We start from the raw sequence: 25,671 nt of genomic DNA, 5'->3' as shown, positions 1-25,671 counted from the left end.
TTTTCCATTTTTTACGCCTAACGACTAAAATTTTTGGTCATTTTACGATTGAGTATTAACCCCGTTGACTGGACCTACTTCTACGGATTCGGCCTTCGGTATTCTGCAAACTACCCGTGCCGCAGGTCATTTACTGCCTTTGCTAGTCAATTGGCGATCGAATTGAAGCAGCGGGAAATTTTCCGGTTGTTGACGTGTTAATCATGATGTCAAAGATCTTGTCACAATGAATGCATTAATTGAACTTTTTATCTTTTAGTGTGATAAACAGAGCCTCTCCATTCACTTGGGATCACGAACATCACCGTGGATCACAACTTCTGCAATGTTTGTAACTCGGTAGGTTTTTGTGAAAAATTCAGCTCTAAAATATGCCGAATACGGGGCGAATGCCATTATGGATTGTGTTCTTGGGGTTGCTGGTAGGAATTTCAGCTCAAGAAGGTCAGTGTACAAAGGTATCTCTTTCATTCTATTAAGTTGTCGATCCTTAAAGTTTTCAAATTATGCATGTAGATATACACGAAAGAATTTTTCATCAACTTTAACGAGTATAGCCACACGAACAGTATATAAACCGGGTTTCATCCACAGACGTAAAAGATGGAATGGCATCATGCGACTGAAACGGGAAATCCCCAGCGAAGAATCCTTTCTTCGTTAATTTCAAATGGGTTATAGAGGATCTAAGGAGGGCTGGTCAACGATCTAAATGGACATGATGGAATCACAGATTTCTCTTCAGTTTATAGCAGGTGGAGTAAAAAATTCGTGAAACGTTTCCCGTCTTCGAGCAAAATCTCTCTCATGTGACTTGTTAAAGCCACTGCATGGCGCTAGCTCATTCCGCCCACCAGGTCGCGGCAAGTTTATTAGGTCATATATCAGTAACATTCACAAGAGTTTTCTTTTATAGTTTGTTCAGTTTTATTTTTCTAATTTTCTCTGATAAGCAACTGTTTTTCTAACATGGCAAATGCTTTTTGGAGTGAGCGAAATTTTTATATTTTAATAATGGGGCGGAATTCGCGATACTTGAATCTGTAGATGATTTCCTAGAAATTCAAATGAGTGACTCAGTTGTAGTTTCGTTGGCTGTCCGCTCTCTCTTCTTTAGACCTTTTTGAGCATCAGACGCCGTTTGGTGATTTTTGTTCCCCCGTGTTTTCCAAAATGGTCATTAGGAGTTAAACTAAGTTAACAGCTGCTGCACGAATGTTTATCGTTCTTGAATGATTAATTGTTCGGCAACCCTCAGAGGAAGCAAGTATAACTGAATAAAGAGTTTATCGGCTTCTTCCTGCGCTATTGATTTTGCATCTTTCAAGTTAATATTCTGGTCAAAAACAAATTTTAGGCAATTTGAAACAGATATGGCACGAGCAAAAAAATTCCAAAGTATCACCAGTGTACTGTGGTGTAATGAGATGGCGGGGTCACTCTATGCCTTCGTCATTTCGCGCCAAAGGAAAGCGGAAAGCTCACCAGGGGGAGGGGTACTCCCTATGATGGACTGTATGGAGAGGCCCCTTCCCAAAGGATTACCTTTATCAGGATGGAACTTCTTCTTTGGATTGAGCGCTCGTGAACGAATAAATCAATCCAAGAAACCATACCGGTTTGGCAACAGAAGTTGGTGTAACCAGCAATGCTATGGTCATCATATGTTCGCGATGTTAACAGCCCAGTGACCAAGTGAATCTCAACTTCCACATAACATCACGGATTATGTGATTCCGCTTGAGGTAAAAAGCAGACAAAAACTATGACAAGTTTTCACCGGCCGTTTGAACACGTTCGAAGATTCCCCATATTTCATTTCAGATGTTAGGCTTAGGGTCAGGGTTAGGGTTTGGGGATCATTGGTGCCGTAAAAGACGACCAGCCTTCCGTTTCCCGTCCCAAGATTCCACCGGCTAAGACACTCTGGGCACTCTGGGAAGAGGATGGGGTTCAACGCCTGTCTGAGGCTGGTATTGTTTACCAGTTCGTTGTCCCAGGTTAGTGACAACTCGAAAAAAATTCCAAGGTTAGTTCTATCCCAAAGGAAAACTATAACAACTTAACCCATTTCTGAATTTGTGATCGTAATTTTGTTTCCAGAGCTTCTCTGCACCAAGCCAGCTGATCTGGGAATCATTCTAGACTCCTCTGATGCTACGATTACCAACTGGCCTGAGGTTTGTTTTATATTGATAATAGCAAGCTTTTCATAGTGTAAAGAGTGGCAAACCCGGCTTCTGTTAAACCTTTAAAAATGATTGAAGGGATTTGAAGGCCGCCCTTGATTTTGTATGAACGTTGGTGGCCCTTTGACGTTATGCAAGGTAAGATGAAGGTAATGTTAAACGTTAGTTTTGATTCGTACAAACTCTCCTTGGTCATGTTAGTTGGGCGTCAAAATATGCCTGAGACAGCGTCAAAATTGTTTAGTATACGTATCCAGAACCATCTGACTCTAGTAAGGTAAGGTGGAGAATTGAAATCATTTTAAAAAACAACATGTTGTCGCGGCAAAGTAACCTATTGGCCACTTGCATTGTTTTGTTTTTCATCCAAGGTTCTAGACTTTGCCAACGCTCTGGTAGAATTTTTCAACGTGAGTCCAAATGGAAGCAATGTTGGAATAATCACATACAGCACAGAGGCTAAAGTAGCACTGAACTTCAACGCCTTCCAGGGGGATAATCTCACGCCTGAAAATGTTCAAGATCTGATCGATGATCTCAAGCCAAAAGGAGGACACCGCTTCATTGACAAGGCGCTCAAACTAGCAAATGAGCAACTGTTTACTCAGGCGGCAGGCATGAGAGTCCATGACAATGATACTTTGAAGGTTTGTGCCTTGGCGTAAATGCTCTACTTTTTATGGCTCCTTGCCGTTAGTGAATATGACATGCATCTACTACGGGGGAAGATTCTCAGAATGGCCAGATTGCACTCGGCTTTGAGGCCCAGAGGATTGAAATTATAAGACAAATACAGCTTGAGTTTCTCGGCAATTTCAATGTATTTTGGCTGGGAAACAAGATAAATATGCGCCCCCCACCCCATTCTCCCCCTCCTTGAAACCATCTTTTATAGAAGAGATGCAGGCAAGCAATAACTGAATCAGTCGAGCTGTTTTCGATTGAGTGTCCAACGTAATTCGCTTTTGTTTTGGTTTTCCTTTACTGTGCTCTGTGATTGGTTAGAAAAATTCGCGCTACTTCCTCAACCAATGAGAAGCAAAACCAATCGTGCCATCTTAGTACCCGTTTTCCCGCGCTTTACGCCGGTTACATGAAGTTGTTTCGAATTTCGATTGGCTCGTTGTGTTGTTTACGTGTGTTGTGATTGGCCAGAGTAATTACTTGGTTTTGGTTTCACCACCCTCAATTGGAAACCGCTCAAAAAGTGCGCGTACCGTTTGGGTTAAGTATTGTTTCTTGTTAGTGAAATAATAGCCTATTGTCAAGAAACAATAATTACGATATATCTTAAGAAGGTCTTCGTGAATCTGGCCCCAGGGTTTATATCCTGAATTTTACTATACAGTCTCTCGTCCGCAGTTCAATTAAATGTATTTTACATATTCCACCTCCAGGTTCTAATTGTGTTAACCGCTGGTAAACAAACAACAGACCAAGGTACCTTCACGCCATTAAGGAAGGCGTCAAAACCGTTACGGGACAAAGGAATTGAGATTTACGTGGTTGGAATTGGTTTGAATAAAGAAATGGATGTCAACGAGCTGACGCAAATTGCAGGCAAACAGGAAAACGTTCTTACAACGGAACGCTTTGAAGAACTTGTGATTCTGGCAGAGGAGGTTTCAAAAGTAGCATGTGGTAAGAGATGATACAAAAAACACTTCTTATGTAACGACAATCAATCTGTTTTATTCCGCTATAAGCTTTATTTATCAAATCGACGGCAGTTTTCTACGGTCTATACTCTTATAGGCCATAAAATGTTCAAAACTCAAGTGGAACCATGAGCTGCAGGCGATTGGTTTCACTGCCAAGTTTCCAACATTTCTTGGCGTAATTTTGTGGCCTATAAAAGTATAGACCATAGAAAACTGCTGTCCATTTGTTTTTCACAATAACATTGAAAATGTACGAGCGAAATTGGCTTTATTTTCCACTGAGAAAGCGTGCGCGTCGCATCGATGTCCCTTTTATTGCCTGTACTCTTGTAGACAACAGCTACGAGCCAATCAGCGCGCGAGAATTTTGAAAGTTATTGTAAAATTGTATTTGGTTTGTTTACGTTTTGTTTGCTTTGTTCTTACAGGAATGAAGATTTTCGAAGTAAGTAAAAACATCTTAGATCAAACTGCTCTTGTATGAATTCATTTTGACTTTTTATTACTTGGGTGACGTGATTTCATGATATGGAAGACAATGCCAGATTGGAAGGCCAGTAATTCATTACCAATGGCATGTGTATTACTGGTCGATCCAAGTACTGTTGGCGGTCATTTCTGTTAACGAAATAAATACGCCAATGGTAAAGAAAAAAAATCGACCAGCTGTCTTTATGACAGTGAATAAACCTCAAAATGTAGAGAGTTGAGAAAGCTCGACAGAAGTCATACTTGGAAGATTTAACCAGTGACACAAAAAGTACGATTCTGGTAAGTAACTAATGATGCGTGTTTCCTCCTCCTCCTCCTCCTCCTCCTCCTCTTTCTTCTTCTTCTTCTTCTTCTTCTTCTTCTTCTTCTTCTTCTTCTTCTTCCCATTATCGCCGTTATCGCATCGTTAGCGTTACCGTTAATTATTATTATTGTTATTGTTGTTGGTGTTGTTGTTGTTGTTGTTATCCATTGTTGTTTTGTTTTCCGTTCTGCTGGCCAGGCGCAAGCGGGAGGTGTTAAAACGTATACAAAAAATTGTTACAGTCACAGGAATTGAGAACGATTTATTATTCTAGAAAGTGACAAAGGCATACTCGGAGAAAAAAAAAAAGCCGAGTGCTCCTATAAGGAGGCGAATGCATTACAGGCATTCTAAACGGTTACAATGAACAATTGGACATGACAGGCAAACTGTGGTTTAACCTACAAACGGCAGTATTTGGGATTGTTGTCTTACACCGCGTCAGGGATTTCGCGACCGCCTCGCAGCTCTTTACACACGGTTCGGACGAGTATTCGCCCTGGGGTAATGTTTTGCCCGATGGATTAGCATCTCATGGAGAAGAAGCGCAACTCCACAGCACCGTGTGGGGAGGCCCTTATCTTTGAACTTGCACGCAGCACCTGTGACGGTGGTGTTGTTATTGTAGTGCACTGTATAGTGCTCTACCCACTATGTCGTCATGTATCTAAGAGTGAGTGAGTTTCCGTAACAAACAGGTCCGCAGCGCGTGCACAACACCACCCACATGTACGCGAAGCGTACCTTTTTTGCCGTTGACTGTAAAAATACACGAAAAAACGGAACGACGTTTCAGTGTCTTCTTGGAACCATTATCAAGTAAAGAATGTAACAGAAAAGGTAATTTATACAGAGAGTAAAGGTGTGAAATAGTATAAATTAAATTAAGACTAAAAGTAACTGTCCGGTGTTCATTCAGACGCACCTCTCTGAATGAACTCTCACACCTCTCTGAATGAACACCGGACAGTTACTTTTAGTCTTAATTTAATTTATTTTCACACCTTTACTCTCTGTATAAATTACCTTTTCTGTTGCATTCTTTACTTGATAATGGTGCCAAGATGACACCGAAACGTCGCTCCGTTTTTCCGCTTACTTTTATAATCAACTGTATTTTTAAGTTTAAGCTTATTAGAATTTTTGCCGTTGTTGTATTATTGTTCTTATTGTTGTTGTGCTGTTTCATCTTTCTCTGACAAAAACACTGGATAAGTTGCTCAATGTGCAAATTTATTGTAATTTGCATCGTTTTAACAACAGAATACTATCAACTTCGACTAAATACCTATTTACAGTGATGCGGTCGCGTTCAAGTTGTAGATCACGCCTGAACGCAAATCAGCTTCAAGTTTGCGGCTGGAAGCTATACTCCATATGATACTATAAACTAAATGCAACTGTCTACCTGAACAGTCATTGTAATATCAACAAATTCTGAAATGTGGAGATGCATTCGCTTTAATACCAATGGAGACGACACCATCACTCGGAATATCTCCATAAAAACAAAACCTACGGCACTACCGTCGAAGGCAAAATGAATGATACAATATAAGGGTGAATGGCTGTTCTAGTGTCTGGTAACTTGCTTCAGTCATGATACAGGGGCACCCAGCAGTTCATTATGGTAGCTATCTCCTCGGAAACATGCCTCAGAAATTCAGATTTACTTCAAAAGAAATATAAGTTGTCTTGAAATTTTTCTCAAAATTTTCTGTGATTATTTACTACTATACATTATTTCAAAGAATGCAATAAAAAAGATAGGTCACCGTGCCCTCGAAAGAGTTCTTTGCATGTCTGGTGTTAACAGAAATTACATAGTTAAAGTAGAACTTAGCAAAACCTGATACATAGAATGTATGAAGCATAAGTAGCAATTAAAGATAAATTTCCTGACAGGGAAACGCAAAATGAAGCATTACTGAGCCAAAACGTTTCTTGCGTGCGTGTCTCAGTGTCATTATTTTATGCCCGCGAGTGGTGGAAAAGCTCGTATTTCTGGCGATGACTCATTTTTCTGTCGTCAATTTTTTTCTAAATATTTTTAAACTTAAAGAGGATAAATAAATGTAAATATATGAAACATATATTTTGAACTGCGGATGAAAGATCAAATAGAAGAAAGATCCTCGCAGTTACTACGCAACTTAAGCAGTTTGTACTGCTTAAGTTGCGTAGTAACTGCGAGGATCTTTCTTCTATTTGATCTTTCATCCGCAGTTCAAAATATATGTTTCATATATTTACATTTATTTCTTCATCCTTCACGGGTATACAACTCACAATGTGACCAGCTCCCAGTTGGCTTGATAGTTCAGTTGGTAGAGCACTGCACCGGCATCGCAGAGGTCATTGGTTCGAATCCCGTTCAAGCCTGAATTTTTTTCAGGCTTTCTTTTCGCTACTGCTTAAGTTGCGTAGTAACTGCAAGGATCTTTGTTCTATTTGATAAAGAGGATAATAGCTTAGTTAAAAAAACGAGATAAAAAAGATAGGTCACCCTGCTCGTTTATGAGAAAATAACTATTTATTAACTGGCTGGGCTTTGCATCAAGAAAACAGATGTTTTCAACTTGCTCGTGTGCTAAACGCGCGCTTATGCCGCGAGAGATTATGCCCAGTAGGACAGCGCAGTGCAATTCAATGGAATCACCCTAAGTTTTCTACGGCAAAATGCCACGTCAAAATTTCGTAACGATACAAAATTAATTCCAGCATTTTTGTAAAAACCAATAACAGCTCGTAAATTCGGGGGAAGAGATTCCGGTCCCTAAAACTTTTTGCAACTTAAATTTCAGGTAAAATATCCGAACAGACCAAATTGTATTAATTCACCCAAATTCCTTTACAAGTCGAAAATGATTCTGGGAATACTGGTAACAAAATATTTTAAAGGGGCACTGTAAAGGCGTTTTCCATCCTAGTCATCCGCAGCCAAACATAATCGTTAATAGTTTCTGTGCACTAGTACGGTTATTGTTAACAAAACTCAACCATTATTTTAACGATTCCATTAAAACAAATACGGGGTTTTTTTTTTGCTATTGAAAGTGACACTAAAAATAGGTGACACTGCCCCTTTAAATATTTGCTTGAATGTTCTCGTTGGGTGCCCCTGATAATTCATCTATCGGCGACACGGTTCTTTCCCCAGTTTCCTTAAGTTAGCCAGCATCTCGTCGTCAACTTCTGGCCACACATAGTCGTCACTTGTAGCTAATGCCACCAAGTTGGCCAAGCTCAACTCGTCTGAGATCCCCACGGTCTGTACGATGATGCCGGAGTCTTTCAAATCCTGGGCGGCACTTTCCGCAAGGGCTCCTTCGTCTTCATCCACGTTAGCATCAGTGATGACAATAAGGACCTTCAAAAAGATAACTACTGTCAAAATTTCAAAATTCTTAGCCCTGTTACAAACCAACTTGTCATATGGCATAGTATATTCAAGCTAAGACACCGAAAAAAACCCAACTCTTTTGGCCCCACAAACCTACATTTATGTAACTGGTTCAAAGGAGTATCTCTCCCTAAGGGATGGACCAAAAGCGGCCAGCTTGGACGCCTTTAGTCTGCCATCTTGTTTCGTTGTACTCATATATACGTGATCCGGCCACTTGAAGTTTGAGTATTGCAATTGTTGCGAAAAGAAATTTCGGAGTATTAAAATACTATCCTTCGCAACTTCCCTAACTTCTTGTGGTTGCGCTTTAGTGAGGGACGACGATGATCAAATTTCGATTTTATGCGTTTTTAGGTGATTAATTAAGAAATAGGAAAATCTAAGGTAGACGATTATGAGAGTGTACTGGTATTTTCTCAGAAGAAGGGAATTATTATAGGTCGACCTTAAACCCGGCCTTAAATATCCTAGGGAAATCCTTTCCTTCCATTCCCCCCACCCTCTCCCCCACCCAGCCAATTTTCAATTTTCAATTGAAAAATACTCCGGGCTTCACTGACGTACCTTAATAGCATCTGCCCTACCACCATTGGTTTCGTTAAACATGTCCTTTGCCAGCTGCAGTGCAGTGCTTAAACGTCCAGTCTGAGGCGGGGGATTCTTGATGATATTCCAAACATTCACTCCTTCCGTCTCCCCTCCTGTCAGTTTGTTAAACTTAAACAGTAGATCGCTGTCCTCACCAATCGTCCTTAAGGAGATGTGAATGCCGTCTCTTGAGATGGGAATTCCATGAATGACTTTGCTCAGCCTTTTCTTCACCGCATTCCAATTATTTACCTGCTTTTCAAACAGGATTCCGAGATCAACTGCAGCCTCACACCCTGCAAACAAAAGACAATTTTTGCTAAGTAAATTGTTCTAACTCAAGAATGTCAGCACAGTTCAGGCAAGGGTGGCCCTTTTAAAGACTACAAATGTTTGGAAAAGCAAGGCTTAACCAGAAACATCACTATAGTTTTCCTAGAGGTAGATATTTTGAGCCCCAGAAAGAGGGTTGCCTTTTTAGGATGATTGCCCGAGTGAGAGTCATGTGGATTTGTTCAGCTCTAAACCGTTTTCATCCAGGAGTATCAGAAGTCTGTCTTTGTAATTTTAAGTTAGAGAACAACAAACTTTATTTACCCCACAGTCTACAGAAAGCATTCACAATGTAATACACATAGAGGTACTGGTACCTGAAATAACCTTATGGTTAAAAATGCCAGGCAGCCAGTTAACAGAAAAGATATTTTATATGTTCAGATCGGGCCCACAATCAAACATAGACACATGCAAAAATATGAAGAAATAGAGTTGATATAACTACCAGTAGACTAATAACCCAGATAGTAAGCCCTTAGGAATACTCTTGTTTGGTGAAAGATCAACCTTGTTCCCAGGGTCGAGCTCCTTGGGACGGAAAGAGGAGAGACCCTGGGGACCAAGTTGGTGAAAGATTTGATTGAACCCAGAACCTGTGTGTTCAAAAAGTGGATACCTTTTTTTTTAATTTAAAGCCTTAGGGTATATTTTTTACAGCTGTTTTCTGCGGGAAGAACTTACATCTCGTGTAATGGACAGGAGCAACGCACTTGGTGTCGCAGCCCTGCTTGCAGCACTTCAAGGACTCCCCACAATCCTCATCATCAAAACATTCTGGTTCATGCTCGGCGAAAAAAAATCCTGCACTACAGCTAGCAGATGGCCTCTGATATGGGCAGTCCTCAGCGACATGCCGGCGAAATCCTATTGGATTCAATAAGAAGTACAACTCATTTGATCTTCGCACCGTCAACAATTATTCCACGAGCGCACGTTGGATATGAGACGATATACAGCTGTTTCGACAAAGGTTGACCAAAAAAGAGTAAAGGCATACGCGACAATGCCGAACGGTAGTCTGAGAAATACCCAATAAATTTCAATAAATGCTCAGGATCCATATTGCCCGCCATCTCAAGTCTTCGCTGTACGGTCGAGGCATTATGGATTCTGAGCTTTTATGAAATTTATTGGCTATTTCCCAGGCTACTTTTCGGCATTGTCGCGTACGCTTTTACGCTTGCTTTTGGACAACCTTTGTCGAAATAGCTGTATAGCTGCAATAATTCCATATCCAACGAGTGCGAGTGAAATAATTATTTTATTGAAAACAATCAAGAAATATTGCTAGATCTTGCTGATTTCGCTTTGCAAGAACAACTATAAGACAATTTAATGGTCGCTACTTCTCGGGCAGGATATAATGCCTCACATTCCATGGCCGCTAAGCCAATCAAATCCCTGGAATTGCATTTCAAATGATCCAGTTTTTAATAATTTGAATTGCTTCACGGGCTCTTGAGGAGCAAAAGAAATGAGGTTGTCTTCGGGGCTGTCTGCGCAATTCGCAAAGATTAATCTTCTCAGGCTTAACTTTTTATCTTATAGAAGCAATTGACGTTCTAATCCGATTTTGCGAAAAAAAAAACGTCATTGGCTTTTGGGGGAATAACTCTGACAAATTCTATTAAGTTTCACGAATTTATCCCTGTATTCCAAGCTCTTCTCCCACTGCACTCACATCGCCAAAAATGGTTACATCATAAGTTCTCAAAATTTGTGTACTCCGGAAAGCCGAATAGATTAGCAGCGAAATAAGGGTAATAGAAACGTCGCTTGCGCATGCGTGCAGAAGTGGGACGGATGTTTGAGACGTGAGCTCACAGAATGAGAAAAAGAAATTAAAAATCGTCGCTCGAACAAATAAAACGTTTGTTATAGCGGTGGACCGAATTTGATCTCGGTAGTTTGTCATTGGTGGATCCTTTACTAAAGGTGGTTAGCGTTAGGATCCAGATTAACCACTCTGCCTTATCTTCGCTCCTCGCTGTTTGAGCGCCTGAAAAAGTGATGTAGGTCCGATTTAAATTCCATATCAAACCTTTTTTCATATTTCGCAATAAGCTTGGCTACAAGACTGCATTGTTTGGGAACTTTTAAATGGCGTTTTTACAAAAGTATAATACGAACGTCAACGAACATTTTAAATACTTCTTTTATTAGTTTTTGACATCAAAATGAGGAAAGCTACTGAATTTTCATTCATTCACAGCCGATAAGGCATAGAATCGTATTAAACAGCTTTTTAGTTTCTGGTCCTGATATATAGCTATAAAGGTCAGTGATGAGAAATGATCCCACTAAAGTGTTGAACAAGCTGATATCTCGCCGGATACAGTCCTCTTCACATATCAAATGGAAAATGTGGATATCTTCATCACCATTAATAGTTAGTCTATAAAAACATCAGATAATATTTATTCTCGTTTTCAGGTGTAAACATGACTAAGAGACTCGTCCACAAGGCGTGTTTTCTGTCTGGCTGTTTGATAAGATCAGAGTCAACACAAATAAACTTGAATGCACTTTTGTTTCTAGTCTGAAATGTCAGCCGTCTCCTCCTCCTAACCCACAGGGGGTGTCTCTCTCCCGCGCCCCCTGTGGGTTAGGGGGAGGAGACGGCTGACATTTCAGACTAATCTAGTCTGACATTTCAGACTACTCCTAATCATTTTCCTTGTTAGTTCCAGAGCAGAACTTCGTTCTCACGTGCTATACACTCTACTCACTCATCCCTCATATAATCACATTACCATCAAAAGTTTCTAATTCCCGAATTTCCTTTTCGTTCTTCTTCTCCTGTCAACAGCTACCAATATACCGCGGTATGTTGGTAGCTGTTGACCCAGACGTTATATTCGATCTTCATGCCGGTAGGTAAAAAAGGTGTAGTCACGAAATGAAAATAACATTAACAACACTCAAGATTTCCTTCGGGTGTTTTGTAAAAAGTTCCATGAGATTTACAATGTATTTTTGCTGTTGATCTAAAAATGTGTTACTTCTGGAGAACCAATCTACTTCGACACTCTTGGTGCTGCCGTCTATCTGATAATGTAGTGGGGAAATCTCCTACTGTTGGGAATTAGTAAATTGCCTGACAACACAATGTTTTTCCCTATAAACTCGCGCTAAAATCACTCACGATAGAATTTTAAACAGATATATTTGTCTCTCACGATGTCCCTAGTTCCGGATTACAACACACTCTTCGATTTTCTAGAACAAAAGATAAAGCAAATTGTACAATGTGTTCTTTGATTGGCTAAAGTTACTATAAACGATGACAGGTTCGAGGCCTATCCCTTTCCAGTCAACTAAACAATCAATTCTATTAAAAATGTTTTGATTACGTAAACACACGATTTCCGACACCTACAACGACCTCGAACGATTTTTTAGTTTTGGCAGCGGTTTCGGAAATGACTGCGAGGGTTAATTGCAATTATATATATCCCAAGTATGTAGATTTCTTATAAAAAACATTCTGAATGAATTAAAGGCACTGAAAGACCTAAACGATCACTATTGACACCGCAATTAAATACGATTACATCACAAATCCAACTTGATCACATCAAGAGAAATAATTTCTTTCGCGGAACATCCATTACCCATATTTTTCAAAGTCGACTTTTTTTTAAACTATCATAGGTACTAAACTATAATATAGTTTTGATAAACTAATCTTATTTCAAAATGCTTGTGGCATACCGGTAAAATTAAAATGGATTGGATTTGTAAACATGGATTTGATTTGTGAAATATGGATTTCTGAAACATAGCTGATACAATTTTAGGGTGTACCTTTGTATGAATTAGAGTTGATGTTAACGTTTTTGCTATACGATTAACTATGATTTACTAAAAGAAATGACAAAGTGAGTTGTTGTAAACGCATAATTGTCCGCGTGCAGTCCACACCAAAAACATTAATTTCGATTTTATGGTTACGTAATGCTTTTGACTTTGCACCACATCAGCAAAATATGAGAATTCGAATTCATCGTCAACAAAATGCACGAAATCTTCAAGTGAAGCACGTCTTTTTTCGACACAGGATTCAAGTCAAAGCACGAATCACACCATTATGATGGCATAAGTGTCCCGACAAAATCTCAAAAACCCGTTATACGATTCAAGACCATGTTTTACAAATCTCTGTTTCACAAATCCAATCCTTGCGGTCCTTGCATTACAAATCTCTTTTGTGCAAATCCAGTCCGTACAAACAAATCAAGGACGTCCTTCATGTCGACAAGTGATGCTTAACATCTCTCGTTATATCGTATAAAATGACTTTTCTTTTTTTCTTTCTGGAACGTAAGTTCTCTGAAGAGTGAAAGGATTTGTCAAGGAGAAATTCCGATCAGAGAAATGATATTAAGAAACAAAATGATCAACGATACATACCACCCAGATCATTGGATCGGCAATGAACAGCCACGGGCAGAAAGAACGCAACCAGAGAGAACAACATGAACATTTTCATCGTCTTACTGTCAAGTGAAATTGATCTTGCTTCAGCTGAAGCTAATGGATTCTGAGGAAAGAAGAGAGGTCGTATCAGTTATTAAGTCATACCGGACCAATTAATGTCAATGATTATTGGCAATCTCTCATGTTTTGGGCATAACTAGCTGATAATAGCAAAGCTGGTGATCTGATTGGCTACTCTGGGGGGCTGTAACTTTCGATAGCATGCGAATGAAAACTTACTGAAAGCACAGAATCAATACAGGAAACATACAATATGTACGAGATAGATAAGCCCCAGGGTCGTATTTAATTTTAGGCCTCAAGAGAGTGAGGTAAGGGGGGGTGCTTATTAGGCTCAAATAGCTTTTATGGTCTAGTTAATCGCTATGAAACGTGCATACCTCAGTAAGCAAACTACTAACTGTATTTGCAGCTTGGTTAAACTGCTTAATTAGCTTTAATTGCTCGCAGTTGAGAACCTCAAATTTGCAGCCATTGTTACAAAATCGATCCGACTTTAACAAAAGAAATTGTGACTGCATGAGGCAAACTGGTGGATTCGAGGGAGAAACAAATCTTTTTAGGGACCGTTCATTTTTTATGAGCAGGGGGGGGCTGGTGGGATTTGGTTAATTGCCACTACGAAACTGTATGACCCCCCCCTAGCATGCAATTTTTTTCCACATGGCCCCCCCCCAGCAGAACTTTTTTTTTCTGATGACCCCCCCCCCTCCCGCCCAACCAGAAACAAATCATACTCCTAACTTTAACAAAACGCTTATGTACTGTTTATATCAAAGATAAACGTAATTGTTACTGTGATTTCTTTACAGTACTATTAACAAGTAACCGTTCTCTACTTAGGTAAAGATTTCTCTTGTTTAAAAAAACGTTTTATAGATAGCAACACATTTACGGCAACGACAAACCCTAAATTTCCATTTAGATTCTCAAAGAAACTATAAAAATTAATCAAGCAAATGGTTAACGTGAAATTACTCCCCTTCGAGTAGAAACAATTAATACACGTACAGATCCGACTAACAAAATACGGATCGAAGCATACCAATCAACGATTACGAGTCATATTAAACAGAAAAAAACAGCGGACGCACAGATATCAGTCGCCTAGGTAAGGGTTAGATAGGGGTGTTCGTTGAGCCCCAAATCTTGCTTACTAGGGGGGTCCGGGGGCATGCTCCCCCGGAAATTTTTGAAAATCTAGGTTCCCAGAAACCTCATTTCCTGCATTTTGAGACCCATTTTAGGCAAATCACAAATTTGTTTTACAGCAGCTTTTTGAGCTATATACATCATTCCTACGGCATAATTGTTTCAACTTAAACAAGAAAGTTCAATGTACATTCCGCGCCCTGTCGAGTTCGATCTACTGATAGTCATACACCAAGCTGGTAAACTGCGTCATTCTCGGGTGTAGGCCTTTGAACAAATTGACTATCTCGTCAAAATTGACAGGCATATCATATTTGATATGCATTAGAACCAGGGCAGACATTCTACTCTCTCGCATGGTACACCTCATGTAATTGTTCAACCTCCTCATTAAGTGCTTTTTCTTCCGCCATTACTGATCTGTAAAGGGGGTTCGTTCGAACCCCTCGAATCCCCCCTCCTACGCGCCTGGATATTAAAGTACTGCTATTAAAAATGACAGTTACAAGCTTTTCTGAAGATGGCTTACGGCTCAGATTTACCATCAACTGAAGTCACCAACAACAGTTCTATTATTAAAACTAATCTGGATGTTCACACTAGGCATACTACTGAGTCTACTGATACTCCTGGGTTCAAATAATTTACTAATCAACAGTCTTTATAAAAGTGAGTACTATTAAAAAGAACATTAAACAATCTATTGATATAGTTCAGAGTACAACCACTTTGTAGAAAACTACTCCCCCAAGGATGATTTAATAGTGAGACTGATGCGTTTTTATATTAATTTGAACTTGTACAAACATAGGTGTCTACCTCAGCTTACATTCATTATTGCTTTTCCAACAGATATGCTTCATTTCCTCAGTTGTTGTTAATATAAAATGCAGATTTCGACCTCAGTATGTAAAACAAATTAAAAGTGGTTAGGAAAATCGCATTAAATAAAATTGAAATAATATTCAATTTCTTCATCTGTTTCTGTGTTGAGCCACTTTCAATTTCCCCTACTAGCCAATTATTTCTGGTGACCCCCCCCTCTTTCACTCATTTTTTTTTGGTAGCCCCCCCCTTTAGTGCCATTTTTTTTCTCGTGGCCCCCCCCTAAATCCCACCAGCCCCCCCATGCTCATAAAAAATGAACGGTCCCTTATAAAATGTGAGCATACGTTTCTCTATCGTTCCTTTTTTAGTATCCATCACAATAACAACAACACCAACAAACGTTGGGCCGGAGTATTTGGGGGGCTGGGATGTCGCAGTGGCGAGAGCACTCGCCTCGCACGACTGAATGAGGCCCGGCGTTTACGCCATATGTCGATGGTTTTCGTCCTTGCCCAGACAGTCTTACTCTGGTTTTCCTTTCTAAACAAGAACCAACATTTCCAAATTCCAATTCGATCCCGCAACGCACGTACACCTTTGAAACGAGTTCCCAGAGAGCACTTTGTGGATCCGTGGCCGGGATAGAATAACTCGCCTTACGTTTAACATTTATGTTTACGCGTTTTTAACGAGATGCTATGCGCCTTTACGCTTCATAATAGTATCCCTTTGGGTCCAATTAGTGATCAGCATCAAATTTCTCCCAACCAAACCACTCTACTGGCGTTAGAAAGAGAACATGCGGATCAGGAGAATAAAGGAAATGATCACTTAAGATGAGGTAGATAAAGTCTTGATGTTCATACGAATTCTCTCAACTTGCTTAATGAGTGAAGTCCAAATCTAATATTTTGCGCGTGTAATGTATTTTATTTTGCCTCGCCGCGCCTACACTAGTCATAGGAAAAGGAAGAAAAATAATAACTGGCGTGTAGACAGGGAGACCAAAACAACTTAACGAATTATAGTGGACCCAATAAGAGACAAACAATATAAAAAAAATAAACAGAAACAGGTCAGTTGACGAACAGGCCAGGATGCGAGCCATGTTACACTTAACGCATATAGATTCCCATGTGCGAGGATTATCGGGCTCGAATAGATAAAGTAACGTGTTCCCACCAACGAAATGTTGCACAAAATGTCGCAGAACTACTTCAACACCATTGCAGACGGGCACCACAGCGTGTAATAGAGTGCTCAATGCTTCACTATATGAGCAGGTGTTTCTTATCAAACACCTCTCACATCATCCTGATTTAGAACCGGTTGGCATTACCACCCATTAGTCCACAGGGTTGCCCCTCCTGTAAGCCCACTGATCATGGTTTTATTTCAGGCACATATTTGATGACAACATATTTCGGCAACAACATTTATATGTATCGGTGATGCACGTCTGTTTCTTTAACATTAAAAAGATAACGGAAAGTGTGTTGTGTTTCTCAAGTCGGTCATTTCTGCTGTCTTCCACAGAATTGACAGGTTACAAAAACAGAGGCAAGACTCATTGGAATGCAATTCGCTTCTTCAGAGATGAAACTGACAACAAAACGTTTATGAAACTTCCAGAGTTTGCTTGTTAACAACGGCTATGGGTAAGGTTTTGGCAGAAGTTCAATTTTTTTGTCTCGTCGTTTCGATATCGTGACCGGATCGATCCCCAAAGTTCGGATCAATTGTTTCTAAAGTGGCCCTTGATAAAAATACCATATCGATGGCAATGGAACTAAAGCCAACGTTTCTAGAACATGTCATAAAGTGACCATGTATATTTACCCTTTCATCATCCGTTAATCGAATTAAGGTTTTAATTAAGTACTTGAATGTTATTTTTAAATAAAGTGTACGCGTGCAATAATATTAATAATGACGTCAATAATAAGTCCATGTATCTTTTCAGCCTTTTGAGAGGTGTTATCGGCATTAATTTTGTTTCATAGAATGCTGTACATCTATACTCCTACCCCTTTTTGGACTAAATGACGAAACTATAAGCAAAACTAATAAAAAAGGCTTAAGTTTGAGGGTTTTCAAGAGACAAGTTTTTTACTCTCTAATTTAGACAATTCATGAGCACAGGTTCAAGCAGGGCCAATAAGGAATGAGCGAGAAACGGTTAACCTCACGCACTCCGTGAGAAAGCAGAGGTTTCTAGAGTGATAATGTAAAACTTCCGTTGATGTTGGCTATAAAACGTGTAGCAAGTCGTGACAGTCACAAATACGATCGGTAGAAACAATAAACTTTTTTAAGTTTTTGCTTTATCTGTCTACATCTTATGTGCTTACGGCTATCCGCGATTTCAAAGAAGGAGACGAAAGAGAGATTTTGTACGACTGAATAAAAGTTTAACACTTCCTCAGTTACCAGCTGGCCTCAGTTAAAACCAAGTGCATGAAACCGGACATCCGCATGAAACCTCAAATAACGGACATCAGGAAATCGCCTTGATCGAGCACGACTTCCTTTTCTAACCGCAGACGCAGTTCAACTGGCCACCCTGATGAGTTGCAACTCAGGAAATATTTACAGGATCTTACCCTCCCCAAAAAACAGAGTGTGGAGTTTTAGGGCTGTTTTGTTTGTTTGCTTTCTTTTTCGTTTGAATTTTTTTTTCACCTCGGGCGCTATGATCTTAATTGACTCCAATGTGCAGGATCAAATGAAGCAAATAAGAGGGAAATCAAAAGCTCCCAAACGAGAATGGAGAGTGTCTAGTAACTGAATGCCGAAAAACAATGCTGCTGTTGTAAAATATAGATTTGCTTCCTACTCTGACTGAATATGAATGCAAAAAAAATACTTTTTTGTCCAAAACAGAGTTAAATTTTCGCTTTTTTAATTTTGACGACATGAAAGCGAAGGTTCCACAATGTTTTGTGATATTTAATACACTGACATTTGCCCTTGTCGAAAATTTGCATTTTATCTTGAATTCTGTTTAGCTGCTAGAACAATCAAGTGCTAATACAAGCACATTCAAATCACTGATACATGTTGGCAAAATCTCATAACTTAAGCTACAGAGCTTATCCTATCTTGCTTAAGTTATTACTGTTTTTTTTCCGAACGTTTTCAAAGTTTTTTGTGAAAAATTTATTAAATTTGCGTTCAGTCAGTACTGTATTATATTTTGAGTCAGTTGATTTACATTATAAGTCAGTATCGCATTTCGCGGCATAACTTAAAAGGTACCCTCAATTTGTTTTTTACATAACAGGCAGTGAGATGAAATACTTAGACATAATTAAATACAATTCCCTGTAGAATTACATTTACTGACCAGAACAACAACAACAACAACAACAACAAATAACCCTCGAGCTGCATTGGCAACAAAATCCTCTGACACTTCAAAATAACAAACCATTAAAGCGGCTTTTTTTTTTTCGGAGAAGATGGATTGAACAAGTTTGCTAATCAGAAAACTAGAAAATCTATAATTTTTCACAATGATTTGCAGAATCATATTAGCTGACGTGCAAACTGAACGGATTAATAAAATCTCGACGGTATAATCGTCTTCGACTGAAATAATCCAGCCATTGAGCTAAAGTCGACTAGGGTGTGGCTCAGAAATACATTTTGACGTCCGAGAAAGCTTATTAAGTTATTTTTGCCTGTCTCAAAACGGGTACTCAAACGTTGAAATAACCTCTCAACAATATAATCCTCTGACATTTTCAAAAAGAATAAATTACTAAGGTCTTATCCGCTCTTGCCTTCCTTGAGTTTTTCAAATACCAGATGATGAAATTCTGAGATAAACACGCTCGACATTACTGAGTCGGGTCATACTGAAACTTCTCAGCCTGAAAAAAGCAACAAAAATACTAAGAGTCGGTTTAGGCGGTGTTTAACAAAACCACGTTCTAAGCCATTTTCAATTTCGCCAACAATCATATCTAAACATTGTCTGCTGTTTACAGTAACAAGAAGGCTTGCATCCCAGGCTAGAAACCTATTTATTTACTAAGAATAAACCACTGATAAACAGATTTGGAGGCCCACTGATTGTCTTAAGCCGCGGCCTAAGTTAGTCTCTGTTTAAAAAACTGGCCATGAATCTTTTTCCCACTTGCGGTAACCGATAAAAAAAAATTAAAAAAATTAATTTTTTTTTCTCGTAATAGTAATCCGAACTTCTAAGGTTAACTTTCGATAATACTGATATGATAGCCTAACAAATCATTTGAGCCTCTAATACACAATGACTTTACATACTAGGTTCGACGATAGTTTACGAAACGAATTTTACCATCACAAAAAATAGTATAATTTTTTTCGCAAACTATGTGAGGGAGCACCAAATTAAAGACTTACTCGCTGAGGTACTTCATGTATGAGGGTTAGACAGACATGTCTTAACTGCATAAAAAATAATAAGAAGAGCAAAGATTACTGACATACCGGGAAAAATGCGATCTTCTTCTTGAAGTCGTAAGAGTTTACCTAGCCGTGCCCAGAACTGAGAATGAAAACCTTAAATAGCGAGTAGCTGTGTTTTTACTGGCATAGCAGGTGCTCATTAAATAAATTGAAATTGAAATTGAAAACAACTTGTGACGGCTGATTTGAGATTGCGACAAAATAATTCTTCCCATTGTGAGGTGGGTGTTTATTATGAACCTTTCTCGCTCCTTGAATTTGAACCCTTTAATCCATGGAATATTTATAAGCAAGTGGATGAAATCCTAGCTAAAGTTTTGCCATTGAAGCTACTGGTTTCTCTTGCCAATGAACAGTACTTTCTTGTGGTGCTGTTTATTATGCTGTACAAGGTGTTTCTAACTTTTGAGTCTGTGGATGAAATCCTACAGTGTGAACATTCAAACGAAAGCTGCTGAGCAGTGCTTTCCTGTGGTGCTGTTTATCATACTGTACAAGGTGGTTCTAACTTTTGAGTCTGTGGATGAAATCCTAAAGTGTGACCATTCAAATGAAAGCTACTGAGCAGTACTTTCCTGTGGTGCTGTTTATTATGCTTTACAAGGTGGTTTTAACTTTTGAGTCGGTAGATTAAGTCAAGTGTGAACATTTAAATGATAGTTACCGAGCAGTATTATTCTGTAGTGCTGCTTATCCCCTGAAATTCTCCTTGTTGTGACTGGGCGCGCAGGTTTTGTAGTGAAAGTGGAGAAAGAGTTTTAAAATCATTGGTAGTATCGCTGGGGTTTGATATTAAAACAATTGAAAGTTAAATACTTACAAAATCCAGCTGTTGTGGCAAATACTAATATTATTCAGCTTAAAGATGTCCAGACAGTGTCAGCTTTCTGAACAGTAGTTTTTCCTTTGTTTAATCGGTTTCTTTTTCAGTAATTCTCTTTCGCAACAGCAATTTCTTTTAAACCCTTAAAATTATCTAGCAATGTAAGCCCGGCAGTTTGGCATTAGAATATTCAATAATTACTTTAAAGAGGTGTTGGAGTGGCCTAATGGAAATTTTTTTTTTCGCACCAATGTATTCAGTGATGTATTTGCAAGGTGATCGAAAATTAAAAGACAGCAATGATTCAGCCTTCAAGTCTCTCAAATCATAAAGAAAGTGCAAATGAAGGTGATTCAAAATTCATAATAGTGGGAAATATCCTTTGCAATAAATTATCCCAATAATCGACCCATTCACAACCAACAAGATCTGACTTTACACTGACACTGACTGAGTTGTAAATAGCCCTTTCATGTCAATCAGAGTATAGATTCAAAACTTCTCTATGATTCCAAATCCTCTACAAAATCCACTGATTATGCAGGGCAGGAAATGGCTAGGAGATTGCCACTGCCTCCCTCTTTTCACTGACTAAATAACATGTTTTGCTGACATCTTTACATTTGAGAGTAATAATAATAATGATAAATCTTTAATGAGGAAGCCTACATCGGTCAAAGTGGTTTAAAGAAGGGTGCTCTGATTGTTTAAAAGACCTAAACTAAATAAGAATAAGACCTACACCAAAATTAAACTAACTATCAAAACATAAGAAAAAATAAGTAAATAGTCAAGAGTGCCTATTTGATATCACTGTCTGTTTTTTTTTTTTTGATATTCATTTACGTCGTCTGTCGGTTGCTGAAAAGTTTCATGTCGGCAACTTTCGAGGGACCTCGAGTCGCTTGTCGGCTCCTTTTGCGGGTCTCGTGAATTGTACGGAACTAAAACGCAACTTGTTAATTAAACTAAGGAGTACTTTAAATATGTTAATAGCAAAAAAAAAAAAAAAGAAAGAAAGATGATTCGACGCGAGCTTTTAATCAATGAACTATATTTCTTATAAGGGCCAGTGATAGTATTCCACCGTAATTTTCTATTGCTTAGAATTTACCTTTTAAGTCATTATTCCGATGTTAATGATGTAAACTTATCTTGGTGTAAAATTAATAAAAATAGTTGTAAAAAGAAGTAATTTTCTATCGCTGAACTTGTGGTTTCAAGATTTTACCATTCCATTCCAAGTCGGTATTCAAGAATATGAGGCTAGGAATTTATCACTGAATTACTAGCTAATTCATTTTGTCCGGCTAAATGAATAAATAAATAAATCACTTTATTTTAAGTGTCAATGTATTTAGCGCAGAGCACTAATTGGAGACACTTTCCAGATTGAATTCAGTTGGATTGAACTAGTTTTACTCTAACACGACTGAATTAAAAGTTCGACCCAGCAATAGTCAAGCTTAATTCAATTCAGTTCAACAAGACGAAAACACGACTTTTGAACCGAGCCGGTCCTAATTAAGAATTGGTTCATGCTTAGCGTGCGTATATCGAGTTATGGATGCACGCGGGAAGTTTGGAGAGCACGGCGAGAGAAGCGTAAGAGTTGCTCGAAGCGTAGCCGAGAGCAACTCTAGCTTCTTGAGTGCTCTCCAAACTTTCCAAGTGCATCCATAACTCGATATACGCACAGCTAAAAGCATGAACCAATTCTTTTATAACATAGTGAAAATAAAGTAAACGATTCCTGGAAAACAGGTTTTGTTCCTGATTAATTACAAAATTCTCTAAAAAAAAAAAAAAAGGTGAAAGTGGTTTCTCATATCAGTTTAATCTTAACGTTTCATTAACTTCATATAAATATACATTTTTTATGGTGTTGTCTCTCTGTAAAAAGTTTTTTTGTAACATAGCGCGCGCATGCTTCCTTCACCTGACTTGCACACGTCATCGAATGGACGCACGGCCGTGCGTATGTTGAGAAATGTACCATGATGACGCCAATAGGAATTATATTAGGATGCGCGCGCGCTATGTTATAATTGACAATCTCTACATCTGACAAATACATATATGTTATTTTCCGTATGGGAAAAAACTGTGCCCGAGGTATTTCGTACTCAGGACCAAGGGCACAGTTTTTTTCCAAACGGACCGACCTAGACCGGTAAATAACTTATTTATAGTTTCCCATCTCTTGACTCGAGTGCTGTGCAATGCTGATAGTGCGACTAGACAACGTAAAAATAATTTGTTATTTAAAGAGATGAAGTCTTAGTGCGGACTTAAAAGAGTTTTCGCAATATGAATGTCCGACATTCATGGCATAAGGGCCTCCTGCCTGAAGTGTTCGACAACATGTTTCAATATGCTAGTAATACACATGGCTACAACACAAGATATGCAGCTAAGCATAATCTTTAAAGGCCGAACGTAAGAACTACTGTAGGTAAACAATTAATCTCCTTCATGACAACCGATATTTGGAAAGACCTTCCAACTCCTTTACAAAAACTCATACAAAGTGTGTCTGCTTTTCCGAAACAAATTATACCTTATTTACTGTCAGAACAACAAATGAACTAATTTTTCTTTTATGCTGACCTCGTAACATACGTTAACTTTTTACAATTAATAAGTTCTTCCTTCCTTTTGCTTTTTCATTTTTTTTTCTTTTTTGCCTGCTATCTAGAACCTAAATTAGCCAGGGAGCTAACAAGATAACCAAATGGTTCATTTAGCTTCCTTGCTTTGCACATTATTCTAACTAATAATTAATTTAATTTATATAACACCACTAAAAGATTGTAAGAATCAACATGTAAATTGAAAAAAAAAGCACAAATAAAGATTATTATTAAAGATTATTATTAAATTATTAGATGGTAGTGCACTGCAATCCTTAATTGTCCCCGGCTGTGGGAAGTAGTTGTAGTACGTGATATGCTTCTCCTGATGTAGGTGCTGTCTTGAGCCCTTGTTGCTCGTTCTACTGGCAGATTCTGTATCATTGATTTGGTGTTTATACTTGTAAACGAGATTTGCTACCTCAGATAATTAGATAATTTCTTTAACTCAACTCAATTTTACAGAGGATACAGATTAGAAATAAACATATACAAATAAACATTATAAATAAAGAATACAGATCGTAACATCTACAGGTCCTACAAATTAAGGGAGTGAGTTGGGATCATCCAAATAACAGAGGCTAATCTGGTGGATGGACCCAATAGACCTTTATCACTCGGCGGCCATGTTGAGTCTCAGGAGAATAAAAAGCTTTGTTTCTGCACGGCTACTGGCTCGCACTGAATTCGCGTGTGGGCGAGGCTTGCCGTGCAAAAACAAAGCTTTTTATTCTCCTGAGAGTCAACATGACCGCCGAGTGAGAAAGGTCTACGGACTACAATATCACACCCAGCATTAGCAAGAAGGTCTTTATGGTAAAAGGGTATTTCTTCGTGCGCTAGGCTTGATATATACGGTAACCTTAAGTACTTAGTGGAGTCAACTTGTTTAATATATAAAACATCAATTTTAGACCAAAATATGTAATTTTCTGGTATTCATTTCCAGGCCTGGCCTCTAATATTCGTACCTATTTCCAGATCTGGTTTGATGGTCCTTCCAAATACAGTTTCTAGAATCCATACCTGTTTTCAGACTTTCAGACCAAAATGGTTAACATCTTTACCCTATTCCAGACCAAAACGACTCAACAACCATACTCTTTGGCGCCGCACACACCTATATAGCTTATAAAAGGGAGTACCCCCCCCCCCCCCTGCCCCGGGAACCGTTCAACCATTGAAATGAAGATTTTGAACACAACTTGCAAGTGACGCTGTTCCATATTGGAATCTGCCCACGTGAAATTTACAGAAATTTATTTTCATTTTGTCCACGATACTACCCGGAACCATTGTTTGATGCAATTGAAAGCAATTAGTAGAAATGATTGTTTGATAACGAATCAGATATTTCGCGGGAAAAGACTTATTGTCCGAGCGAAAGTGTCGCACTGACCCAAACTCAAGAAAGTCACCTTAGCCAATCAAAAATAACTTGTGCCGCGGAAGAAACCACATGGTCCAAGGTTGGGGGGGGGGGGGGGGGGAAAGGGGTGGGGGTCGGGGGTTGGTGATTTCAGGTAAATTAGAAACAGAATGCGCAAGAGCTAATTCGCTGCCGACTTTTTCGGGCTTAACGTAGCCTGCGTGGCTAGCGGTATTGTCCGCTTGCGAATATTTTGGCGGCGGAGCTGCAATGACTGTAAGCAGCGGCAGAATACCAATCGCCTTTCCCCATTCCCCTCGCGGCTTGTTCGCCCAACATTCCGGCAGTTACCCAGGTCAGGGGATACCTTGTGGGCCGTCCGACTTTTCATGGACCCGTTTAAGTCTAATAGGGGTTTGGCAACTTCAGCTCATTCATAGCTTCCCGTCAGTAAGGGTATGATACCATATTTCACAAATAGTTGACAATTTTAGAAAAGACAACATTTTGACTTAAGAAGACATGTTTCAACAGCTTCAGTTGAAATTAACACAAAGTACATGTAAAATGTCTTTTCTTAAAATTATAACGTCTGCTGCTATCCAGACCTCCCAGTTAACAATTAAAATTTAAAGAATTTCAAGTAGCGTTTTCCTTGCGTTTGCCCTCCTGTATTCGTAAGATAAGAAGCCGATTTCTTCGGTTCGATTGACCATAGATTCTGGAGTAGACAATTGGCAGAATTGGATTCGATATAGCGGAGAGATTAAAATACAAAAACAGCACAGCGCCTTCAGATAAATAAGGCGTTGGAACGTGAAAAACACCCATGTTTCGACATTACTGTCATCTTCAAGGTACAAAAAACTCCATGTGCGACCACCTCTGGAGTTGCTCGTACCCAGCGATTCAAACACAATTCAGACAACAGAATC

General features: G+C 39.0%; 2 protein-coding genes across 3 annotated transcripts; one reads left to right on the top strand and one right to left on the bottom strand.

Moving 5' to 3' along the window:
• The first annotated feature begins 228 nt into the window (after positions 1–228).
• Positions 229–4,902, top strand: LOC146474182 (collagen alpha-1(XX) chain-like). Its single transcript, XM_085117269.1, has 5 exons — positions 229–444; positions 2,104–2,180; positions 2,561–2,836; positions 3,587–3,830; positions 4,279–4,902. The coding sequence occupies exons 1-5, from the start codon at positions 372–374 to the stop codon at positions 4,332–4,334; spliced, it is 726 nt and encodes a 241-aa protein (XP_084973395.1). The 5' UTR covers positions 229–371; the 3' UTR covers positions 4,335–4,902.
• Positions 4,903–5,858: 956 nt separating this feature from the next.
• LOC146474181 (collagen alpha-6(VI) chain-like) lies at positions 5,859–13,549 on the bottom strand. 2 transcript variants are annotated; one of them, XM_085117426.1, is made up of 4 exons: positions 13,381–13,549; positions 9,658–9,840; positions 8,617–8,936; positions 5,859–8,016 (listed from the first exon to the last, which is right to left on the bottom strand). In XM_085117426.1, the coding sequence occupies exons 1-4, from the start codon at positions 13,466–13,468 to the stop codon at positions 7,780–7,782; spliced, it is 828 nt and encodes a 275-aa protein (XP_084973552.1). In that variant the 5' UTR covers positions 13,469–13,549; the 3' UTR covers positions 5,859–7,779. The 2 variants fall into 2 exon arrangements, with proteins under 2 accessions (XP_084973552.1, XP_084973553.1); XM_085117427.1 differs by having other exon boundaries at positions 13,390–13,546.
• Positions 13,550–25,671: the final 12,122 nt, after the last annotated feature.

This window comes from Pavona decussata, unplaced genomic scaffold (assembly GCF_977016875.1).
Source record: "Pavona decussata unplaced genomic scaffold, jaPavDecu1.1 SCAFFOLD_91, whole genome shotgun sequence".
In the NCBI taxonomy this organism is placed as follows: Eukaryota; Metazoa; Cnidaria; class Anthozoa; order Scleractinia; family Agariciidae; genus Pavona; species Pavona decussata.
The sequence above is the reverse complement of the archived record's forward strand: the minus strand, read 5'-3'. Positions and strand labels throughout refer to the sequence as shown.

Coding starts and splice junctions, on each gene's coding strand:
- LOC146474182 (XM_085117269.1), top strand. CDS start 372: ATGCCGAATACGGGGCGAATGCCATTATGGATTGTGTTCTTGGGGTTG. Junction 445..2,103: donor AGGAATTTCAGCTCAAGAAG/GTCAGTGTACAA, acceptor TTTTGTTTCCAG/AGCTTCTCTGCACCAAGCCA. Junction 3,831..4,278: donor GGTTTCAAAAGTAGCATGTG/GTAAGAGATGAT, acceptor TTGTTCTTACAG/GAATGAAGATTTTCGAAGTA.
- LOC146474181 (XM_085117426.1), bottom strand. CDS start 13,468: ATGAAAATGTTCATGTTGTTCTCTCTGGTTGCGTTCTTTCTGCCCGTG. Junction 8,937..9,657: donor TCCTGTCCATTACACGAGAT/GTAAGTTCTTCC, acceptor TTTTGTTTGCAG/GGTGTGAGGCTGCAGTTGAT. Junction 8,017..8,616: donor GTAGGGCAGATGCTATTAAG/GTACGTCAGTGA, acceptor ATCTTTTTGAAG/GTCCTTATTGTCATCACTGA.